General features: G+C 37.5%; 2 protein-coding genes across 2 annotated transcripts; one reads left to right on the forward strand and one right to left on the reverse strand.

Annotated features, from left to right (window-relative positions):
• Nucleotides 1–341: 341 nt before the first annotated feature.
• LOC143585060 (transcription termination factor MTERF2, chloroplastic-like) lies at nucleotides 342–3,981 on the forward strand. The gene is made up of 6 exons (XM_077066939.1): nucleotides 342–1,023; nucleotides 1,538–1,946; nucleotides 2,679–2,894; nucleotides 3,041–3,148; nucleotides 3,235–3,509; nucleotides 3,597–3,981. Exons 1-6 carry the CDS (start codon nucleotides 359–361, stop codon nucleotides 3,841–3,843), a joined length of 1,920 nt encoding a protein of 639 aa, XP_076923054.1. The 5' UTR covers nucleotides 342–358; the 3' UTR covers nucleotides 3,844–3,981.
• A 33-nt stretch (nucleotides 3,982–4,014) lies between these two features.
• On the reverse strand, nucleotides 4,015–9,753 carry LOC143585061 (uncharacterized). The gene is made up of 4 exons (XM_077066940.1): nucleotides 9,487–9,753; nucleotides 4,559–4,681; nucleotides 4,324–4,443; nucleotides 4,015–4,251 (listed from the first exon to the last, which is right to left on the reverse strand). Exons 1-4 carry the CDS (start codon nucleotides 9,521–9,523, stop codon nucleotides 4,193–4,195), a joined length of 339 nt encoding a protein of 112 aa, XP_076923055.1. The 5' UTR covers nucleotides 9,524–9,753; the 3' UTR covers nucleotides 4,015–4,192.
• Between the last annotated feature and the right edge of the window lie 401 nt (nucleotides 9,754–10,154).

Here is a 10,154-nt window from a genome sequence, read left to right on the forward strand (position 1 = left end):
TAAACGGATGAAACCGAACCGAAATAACCGAAAACCAAATTGACCGAACCGCACCGAACTCTTCATTTTCCCCCATATTTTCAAGCCTTTTTCCCTTTATTTCATGTAGTATATGTATTAATAGTTTAATACTATTATTTTCATGTATGTATATCTCTATTTCATGTAATAATAATATCTTAATTTCATATATTTATACATTCATATATAGTTATTATACTTTCATTTCATGTATTTTTAAGTAAAATTTTAATCAAAGTTTGATATTGATTATTAGCTAAAATTAACTGAACTAAACCGAACCGTGAACACCAATTAAGTATGTTGAGTTTAACTTCTACCATTCCAGTCTTATCCTATGAACAAAAATAACATGCTCACTTCCCAACACCACCACCCTTTCCACCACCACTACCACCTCTGCTTCCCAATTCCCACCACCACCACCGTCGCCTTCAGCCGCCGCCACCCACCACCCATATCCGCATCCCATCATGAACCACCCACCACGTCAACTTCAACCAACCAAGACAACAAAATCCTCCGAACCCATAACGCAAAATCCACATCCATACTCTTCCAAACCCACAAAACCCCACAAACCCTAAACGGGTACGAACACGATGAAATCTTGAAGCTTTTGGAACTATCAATGGCTAGAAAACGAACCCCTCAATTTCCCGGCTCAATTTACGTCCAATCACCAACAGACACCGGTGTTGACTCGTCTTTACCGCCAATTAAAGACGTAATGTCTACCTATGATTATGATTATGAAGTGATTATGAGGGCACTTGAGATTAGAAGAGAAGTGACACTTGAGATATTCAAAGAAGCTATGAGGAATGGGAGATTTGGGATTACTTATTCCACTAATTTGGCTTCAAGATTATTTCCTCAGTTTATTGATTATGTTATGATCCAAGCTGCCTCGATGAAACAGCTGCCCGAGTATGCGAATTTGACGTTTAATGTTCGGGCGAAAGCTTATTTAGAAGACTCCAATGTGGTTCCTTTAATAAGGTAGAACATATAATTATAAACTTGTATCTTGTCAAGAAAGCGATACATTTTGATTTTAGGAAGTCAAGTTTTAATCTTTTTTGTTTTTTACATTGTTTTTCAGTGGCAATGTTAATATACAATAGCTATTGTAACTTCGCAAGCTATCTATCTAAAAGGAATAATACTTACCATCTTATTTTTTTTTAAAAAAACTTATGATCCTATCAAATATAGTTAAATAATAGATAAAACTCATTATCTTGTTAAGAAAGTGATGCATTTTGACTTTTGGAAGTCAAGTTTCAATCTCAATGTTGATATACAATAGCTATTGTAAGCTATCTATCTAAAAAGAATGATATTCACCATCTTCTTTAATAAAAACTAATAATCTTATCAACTTGCTATTATGAATGATATTATGTTGAATAAGTTATGGATTTCTTTTATCAAATCCCATTATTATTATTATGTAAAGATTGACCAATTGCATACGGAAACCTTGCGCGTTAAGAAATTTGTGTTTTTCTAGGTGGCTAAAGCACAATGGGTTATCATATCCCCAAATCGGGAAGCTAATTTGCAATGCAAAAGGGAATCTTGAATCAATCAGGACCACTGCTGACTGGCTCAAGTCGATTCATGTCAGTGGGCGGTTTATTGGGGTTGTCTTAATTAGAGGTGGAGAGAATGTATTAGAACGCAGCACCGAAGAATTGGATGAAATTGTTTGGTGTTTGGAGAAAAATAGAGTCAAAAGGGAATGGATGGGCTATATTGTTAGCAGGTGCCCTGAGTTGCTGACTTTTAGCATGGAAGAACTCGAGGCACGCATGAAGTTTTACTTTGATTTGGGTATGAATGACAAAGATTTTGGGACTATGGTTTTTGACTTCCCCAAAGTGCTTGGGTTCTATTCGTTTGCGGAAATGAACCAAAAGGTATACAAAGTTTGTTTCTTTTTATTTATATTAATATTAATTTATTATTGTTTTTTTTTGTGTGTGTGTGTGTTGGGGGGGGGGGGTTGATTAAAAGTGGTTCAGGTCAAAACTATATTGAGTCAACCCATTGACCCGTTTTCCTTTAGTAAATACTCTATTAGCTCACATGTTAAAGATAAATAACGTAACCCATATCGATTCATATGCAACATTTATGTGCTGTTCATATTAAGTCGTGTGCAGGGGTGTAAACTAGCCGAGCCAAGCCCCGTTTAACTTACAAAGAGCTTGAGCTCGGCTCGTTCCGAGCTCTATTTTTAAAGCTTGAGCTTGGCTCATTTATGCTTTAATAAATATTTTTATATACTTATAAATATATATATTATTTACTTATTTTTCTCATAATTTTATATATAATAATTATCAAATATACATACTAAATTTATTATACAGAAATTTTATAAATAACAGGCTCATGAGCCGGCTCGAGCTCAATAAGTGAAGCTCAAGCTCGGGATCATTTGTTAAACAAGGTTATTCTAGGCTTGAGCTCGGGCTCGCCGCTCATTTAAGCCTGGCTTGATCCGAGATTCCGAGTTTATTTGTGGGCCGGTCTTGAGTAGTTTGCTGTTTGCGAGCGGCCTGGGCTCGTTTACACCCTAGTTTTGTATTTAAGCTAAATAATCAATTTAGGTTGTATGGCAATAATGAAACCTATGTGTTGTTTAGGTTGCATATTTAAAGGAGTTTGGTCTTGGTAATGAAGATGTGGGGAGATTATTAGCATTTAGACCACAATTAATGGGATGCAGCATTGAGGAAAGATGGAAGCCTCTCGTTAAGTACCTTTATTATCTCGGTATTTCATGGGATGGTATGAGGAGAATTCTTACCATTAAACCCATGGTTTTTTGTTTCGACTTGGAGGCCAATATTGTTCAAAAGGTATCTTCTTTTGCACTTGTTCAGTTGTTCTTAATATAGATTAGTCTCCACACTTGTGATAGACAATCAAAAGTTGACTTTTTGGTCAAAGTCACAAGGATCCTGTTTCAATAGTTACATTGACATTATAAACTTCGTACTTGAAGGTACAATTCTTTCGTGACATTGGCGTTCAAGAAAAGGGAATCGCAAGTATGCTTGTTCGGTTTCCATCTTTACTAACATACAGCCTACACAAGAAGATAAGACCGGTGGTATATTTCGAGCAGAACCCATGTATCTTTTTTTATAAAAATTATATTCTTATTACTAAAATAATATAATTTTGAAATTATTGTAGGTAATATTTTTGTTGACGAAAGCAGGAGTTTCACGAACAGATATTGGAAAGGTGATAGGGTTGGGTCCCGAGCTATTAGGGTGTAGTATATCAAAGAAATTAGACCCTAATGTTAAATACTTCATGTCTCTTGGCATTGACCTTAAAACTTTGGGTGAAATGATTGCTGATTTCCCGATGCTGCTTCGGTACAATATTGAAATTCTTCGCCCAAAATATAGGTATTTAAGGAGAACCATGGTCCGCCCTCTAGACGACCTCATCGAGTTCCCACGGTATATTCTAAATCATAATAATGTTTTAGCCCCATAGTTATATTGTTTTGTAAATGTGACGATTTCAAACTATTATTAAATTTGCAGTTTCTTAAGTTATTCACTTGAAGAAAGAATCATACCGCGCCACAAGATTATGATGGATAATCGTGTAAATTTCAAGCTTCGGTACATGCTATCAAGCACGGATGATGAGTTTCGACAAAGGGTAGAGGCTGCTGTTCAAAGAAGACAGATGTTTGAATCTGGGATATCAGACAACATAGGAATAGAATCATTAGATTCTTCAACTGATGAGGATGAAATTAATGATGTGGATGTTGATGTTCTTTAACATTCAGTACATACATATATATATATTTGTAAATAGTTGTTTCAGAGTTGTAATTTTGGTACAAATGGTTCTTAGAGCTAAGAAAAATTGTAACTTGAAAACACTATCATGTTTTCTTAGGGCTGTCAATTTATAACACAAAAGGGTGTGCTATATATATTAGTGGTAAACAATTGTTATATGTCACAACTTCCACCCAGAATATCAACATCATGTAGCAGCTGAAGCTGAAGCTGTTGCAGTATCACAAATCATATATTTGAAATAAAGACATGGAAATATACACAGTTTTCGGTCATGAAACTAGAAACAAAACAAGGGTCCGTTCGTATCTTCTTGCCTCTAAACTTCAACGAACCAGATTCGTGGGGTCACTCAGGACATACTTTGGCAACTCGTATTTTGCACCTGGGACATGAGGTCATCGGTAAGAAAGAGTAAACATGTAATTTAAGAGAAGACAATGTAAATTGGATGCACCTCTTTCATCATAACAAACGGTTAAATCCGCTTTCTGAACAATAATCCCAGCACTGTCGACTATTGTTTGTGCAAGTGACAGGTCAGCTTCAGCAGCCGCCCGAAGTGCATCCCAGATCTCTGATTACACAAAGAAATTGGGTTTGGCCCGTTTGAGAGAAGACATTATGTTTACAAATTGACCCATTCATAATCAAATGAGGTAAAAGTTTATTATTTTAATAACAAGATTCACCTTTTCGGCCACCATAATGTGGAGCAGTGTCCCAAAACTCCTCACGCATCTGCTTAAGTTGCTCCCCGGTTACCGGTTCAGAATGCTTCCATGCTTTCGGTTTGGTTATTTTCTTAACAGGTTCTGCAACATAAAAGATCATTATTATTGTTATTATTACTTATTAGTGTTACTATATTAGTGAATCATTATTATTGCAACATAAAAGATTGTTGGGCCATCAAGAAGGCACAAGTGCGGAAGATGGAGGTAGCAGAAATGAGAATGCTACGTTGGATGTGTGGGCACACAAGGCTAGACAGAATAAGAAACGTTGTGCTTCGCGAGAGATTAGGGGTGGCGAACATAGCAGACAAGATAAGAGAGTGGAGATTGAGATGGTTTGGACATGTAAAGAGAAGACAGACGACGAATCATGTTAGATCCGTAGAAAACATTACTATAGAGGGGAGGAGGGGTAGAGGACGACCGAAATTGACTTGGGATGAGAGGATTAGGCATGATTTGATAGACCTAAACCTCTCCGAGGACATGGTTGAGGATAGGAATTCGTGGAGAAGTAGAATTAAAGTTAAGGATTTTTAGAGAGAATTGAATACCTTAGGGCTTAGACTTAACTTATTTAGGTCACATACCATAATGGTATTTCCCTTACATATTTTATTATTATTATTATTAGCTTTTATATTGCGGTTAAACTGTGACCTTTTTATTAATATTATTATAATTAGTAGTAGTTTTTTATATAACTGTTAAACTTTGATTTCCTTTTTTTTGCTTCATACACATGTTCTTAGAGCCGAGGGTCTCTCTGGAAGCCACCTCTTTATTCCTTTGGATAGAGGTACGGTGTGCCTACATCCCACCCTCCCCAGACCCTACCTATAGCTCTGCTGTTGGTGGGATTTTACTGGGTATGATTGATTGATTGATTGATTGATATTAGTGAATTATGAGAGATTTAGACAATTTCCGGTACTTAAATTTCATTTTCATATACACATCCACATATTAAACACAAATAACTTAAATTTCCTGCATTTTTTTCTTAGATCATCTCAGTTATTTGAAAAAAAAAATAGTTGTGATGCTAAATATCTTATATGTGGAAAATTGCTTCAAATTTCTTAGGGAAATAAATTATGCATATTTCACCTAATACTGTAACAGTAAAGTCAACAAATTAAACAGAAAAAAAAATCACTCAGGTTTCACTATGGTATCAAGTTTCATGATTGTTCCATTAAGTCAGCTTGATAAAACTAAGCACTATTTACTAGCCAAAGTTGTTGCATCTTCCATTTAAGTCTTTGTAAATAATTTAACACTATTAAAACTTGAGTGATTTTTGTAAGAAAAAGTGTAAGTAAATCCCAGTTATTATTTCATTAATTTATCCCATGTTCAAATGATAATCATATAAATCAGATGACTTTTTAATTCAGGCGGTATAAACCGAACCCTTTTGTGCAACTAAATTTCGATTCAACATTAAACACCTCAAATATGTTTAACTTCTCTTCAGTTTCCGAGGTCCTTAATATAATCCACGTCCCCTCCAGTGCTGTCACACATGCCTCGTGACATGACGTGGACAGCAAACTTCACTTCTTGCCCTTTGAAGTAAGCGTTCGTGAGGTGGGGCATCATCATTCTCGCCGGTGGTATAGCTTCTTGTTCGTTCAGCAATATGTCTTCCTGCCCGAACTCTTGGAACAACTCAGGCCAGGTGAAGTTGACAGGGTCAGGTGCTACCCATGTTGACTGCCCTGCTGTCTGGCCTAGGAAGCGACCGTTGACAACGTAGTTTGCCCACCGGTACACAGTGACAATAAGCCAAGCAGTGTGCGATCTGACCCTCAAGCCACGCGCCTCAACAATGCCGCTTTGGTTGTTCACTTGCCCTTGGAGTGACAAGGGAGAGTTGTACGGAAACGGGTTAATCGGCATTATCAAAGTTGGCATGCCAGCAAAAGTTGTCCACGGCACGATTAGCTTATGTGCCTTGACACATTTCTTCTTGGCGGTCCCGTCTTTGCTGCCAGGCGTGAAAACCCCCTTTTCCACATCACAGATTTTCTTGACGGTGTGGTAGTCTATGTCACCAGAGAGTTCAATGTACCTGTCACGGTGGATGCGATCAAAATCAACATCAAGACCCACAAAGACACCAGCCATCTGGTGCAGCAGTGCTGGGTATCGCAAAGCTTTGGCAGCAGCGGCGTTGATTTTATCATCTGGCTTGTCAAAATTGTAAGTAGCGTAAAGATCTTCTGGCGATGTCTCCAGCCCGTGACGGACTGAACGAACTGCCATTCCTGTCTGGACTGCTTGTATCCAAACAAGAGCCATGAGGTTTAGTTTCTCGAGCTTGTTGCCAAGAAACTTCCACTCCTCAAGGGCCTTTTGACTCACGAAAGCGGGGTCGCCTACGTTAAGAAAAGTGCAGCGCCCCCTTATTGACGCGAAGGCTGGCAAGTTAGCCTTCCAATTAAACGAAAGCCAGATCTGCCCGTCTGCTGTGACAGGCAGAAATTGGTATGTAAGGGTGCATATAATATGTAAAGCAACAGAAAACTGATTATACAATCTGTTTACAGTTACATATCTCAGCAGTGCGCTCCAAGCAAACTCTGAAGTCGGTGCAGCCGGTGCCTCAGCGTCAGTCACCACCTCATCTTTCTTCCCCTTAGCTATCCACCCAGTCAGCCCTGGAATATCTGAATCACACCTGTAGTAAACAGCGCCAGCAAGCTTGGTTAGCTCAAAGTCTAGACGCATGCGGGAACGTCTGTCCCATTTACCCAGCATGTGGAGCATGAAGCAGGCTTCATCACCAGTTAGACCCCGAAGATCAAGTGCCGGTATATCCCGGGTGGGGTGAGAGTCTGTAAGTTCTTCCATCGTAGGATATCCGGCCTTGTCAAGGCCTCCGGGCCACGTGTTAGCCTCCCATGTGCTAGTAGCTGGGTAATCACCCCACCATTGGTTGGGGTCAATGGTGATGCCATTCTCCGAAAACATAGGGAGGTCAAACTCCGGAACTCCTCCAACCTCAACCGCTTTGGCGATCAGCGTGTAGCGCAGGGCGTTGACGAGCAGCGAGACATGATTGTCTGCCCAAGAAGACCACCGCATCCTATCTGCAGTGAAAGGCTTAAGAGTCTCCATGATGGTGGACAGTTGAAGCAGGCCATCTTTAGTGAGAAAAGTCTTGCTGATCCCATCGTAGCTTGACGGGGCTGAGGTGATCTTTCGGGTGGAGAGACCGAGCATAGTCATGGGCTGAGCCATCAGGATTGGGGAAATTTGAGGTGCCTTATTCACATTTAGTTCAAGGTTGCCTTCCAAAAAGGTATGACGAACCATACCTGTTTCAAAGTCACTGAAACATTTTTGAACAACTGTGTGCATGATGAGACAGGAAGAGGGAACAGCTAGAAGATGGCAGAAGAGGAGGACATTAAATTTATAAGGGTTAGGATTATGTGACATAAACCCTTCATATTCCAATACTTATGTTTCAGTTCTCAAAAATATAGAAAATTTTGGGTTTTTTAACTGATAATAGAACAGTTTATTATTATTATTATTATTATTATTATTATTTAACAATTTTTTTCATCTAAAACTAAAATCCCTATAAATGGTTAAATTAACCGGCTTCTAATAACAAACTTAAAAAGAATAGGAAAAAATGAATTAAGTAATACAAATGTTAAGGGGGTGTTTGGGATTCCTTATTTTACTTCCTTATAACTTTTCATTAAGTTAATAAGTTACAAAAGTGTAACTTATGTATACATGTGTGAACCCTCGGGTGGGCAAAAGCGAAATTGCACTAATTTTGACGTTATTTTACTAATATCGTGAAAATAACGTTAAAAGTGGCGGAAGGTTAATCAGGCATCATGTGGTGGCGTTGATAGCCGAAAGACAAGGGTACATGCACCAATCGGTCGGTGTCCCGATGGTTGAGTGTTATGTGTCTTATGTCCAAGGCTTTATGCAAAACTACTATCGAGCCGGGGGTCTCACCGGAAACAGCCTCTCTATCCCTATGGGGTAGAGGTAAGGCGGTCTACATCTTACCCTCCTCAGACCCTACTATAGCTTTGCTATTGGTGGGATATACTGAGTACGATGATGAAAAGTGTAACTTATGGAACTTTTCCTCTCACAATATAAGCAATCCCAAACACCTTATTACTTCTCAAAAAGCTTATAAGTTGATGAAGATAAGCAATCCCATTCCCAAACACCCCTTAAATATACTCAATAAATACGTTTTTTTAATCTATCTTTAAAGTTTTAAAACTAACAAAACATAATCTTCTTAGTCCTTACAGTAATTCAACTAAAATCTAATAAAGTGATTTGGTCGCATTTGTTCTTGGGTCCTTTGTTTGCTATTTGAGAGTGTTTATGCGTGTTTTGAGTATAAGAAGGGTTTTTGAGAGCTATAGAAGTTACGTAATCAAACCTTAACACCCATAACTATTTATACTAACATATAGGGGTTAAAAGGGTCAAAACGACTCGTTCCTTTTCAACGGTTATTAACCATAGTAAAAAAAACCAGTTTCGGTTAACAGGTTACAAATCGGTTTGTCTCAAAAATCCAAACTAGTTCCTAACAATTGGTTACAAACTGGTAGTGTACCGATTAATAACCAATTTCAGTTTGGTTCGGTTAACCGAGAATATGATTTGCACCTCTAGATCTACCGGAAATGTTACAACATTCTTTAGTCACACACACAAGAACATGTTTGAAACAGTAATATGAAGCAGATCAAATTACACAAACATTTTCTTCAACATCTAATTAATCAGTTTCAACAGCTAACACAAAACCCATATCAATCTTTTAAATTAAAGATTAACAGAAGCGTGAAATTCGAGTAAATAACTAAATACATACATACCGTCTGTTTTGGCACTCGTTGACCCATTACAACCCATGCTGACTGCTCCGGTGATAAATAGCCGGTGACCGGAGCTGTTTTAAGATGGGTTTGGTTCTTAAAGTGTTTTAAGGAAATCTGGAAATAATAATAATAATAATAATAATAATAATGAATCAATGAGTGATTGGTGTAATAAACTGTAAAGAGCTGTGAAGATGAAAAAAAGAAAAAAGAGATGCAAGATGGGAGTCCACTTTGTTTCTACCCAATCATAATCCAACTACACTAGTTCTTGCTTTATTATTATTACTATGTTATTAACTCGTGTACGGGTGGTAATATTTAAATTTTTGAACAAAAACATGTTATTCGAAAGGACAACATAAGTTGTTATATGTTATTCGAGACAACAACATACTTTAAGTTGTAAATAATATTGCTACGAAAACAAATGATTGTGAAATACAAAGATAAACCCAAACAACATTCAAATTACAATATTTGAAAACATAATCAAAAGTTAAAAATGTAAAATTCATAAGCTACTAAAAAGATTTCCTTGGAAACCATATTTACTTTATTTGTAACTTTGTCTTCCTTGTTTAATATAAGAATTTTAACACCACTCTTCGCTTTTGATAAAGCTACATAGAGTTGTCAATATGTAAACACCGGGTGTGTGAGAT

Source organism: Bidens hawaiensis, unplaced genomic scaffold (genome assembly GCF_021521415.1).
Source record: "Bidens hawaiensis isolate Kalapana, Puna unplaced genomic scaffold, B.hawaiensis_p1.1 tig00033545_1, whole genome shotgun sequence".
In the NCBI taxonomy this organism is placed as follows: Eukaryota; Viridiplantae; Streptophyta; class Magnoliopsida; order Asterales; family Asteraceae; genus Bidens; species Bidens hawaiensis.

Excerpts from the sequence above, each read along its gene's own strand:
- LOC143585060 (XM_077066939.1), top strand. The coding sequence starts at position 359 with ATGAACAAAAATAACATGCTCACTTCCCAACACCACCACCCTTTCCAC. Across the intron at positions 1,024-1,537 it reads AATGTGGTTCCTTTAATAAG|GTGGCTAAAGCACAATGGGT; the intron begins GTAGAACATATA and ends GTGTTTTTCTAG. Across the intron at positions 3,149-3,234 it reads ACAAGAAGATAAGACCGGTG|GTAATATTTTTGTTGACGAA; the intron begins GTATATTTCGAG and ends AAATTATTGTAG.
- LOC143585061 (XM_077066940.1), bottom strand. The coding sequence starts at position 9,523 with ATGGGTTGTAATGGGTCAACGAGTGCCAAAACAGACG. Across the intron at positions 4,444-4,558 it reads ACATTATGGTGGCCGAAAAG|AGATCTGGGATGCACTTCGG; the intron begins GTGAATCTTGTT and ends TTGTGTAATCAG. Across the intron at positions 4,252-4,323 it reads CGTTTGTTATGATGAAAGAG|GTGCAAAATACGAGTTGCCA; the intron begins GTGCATCCAATT and ends CTCATGTCCCAG.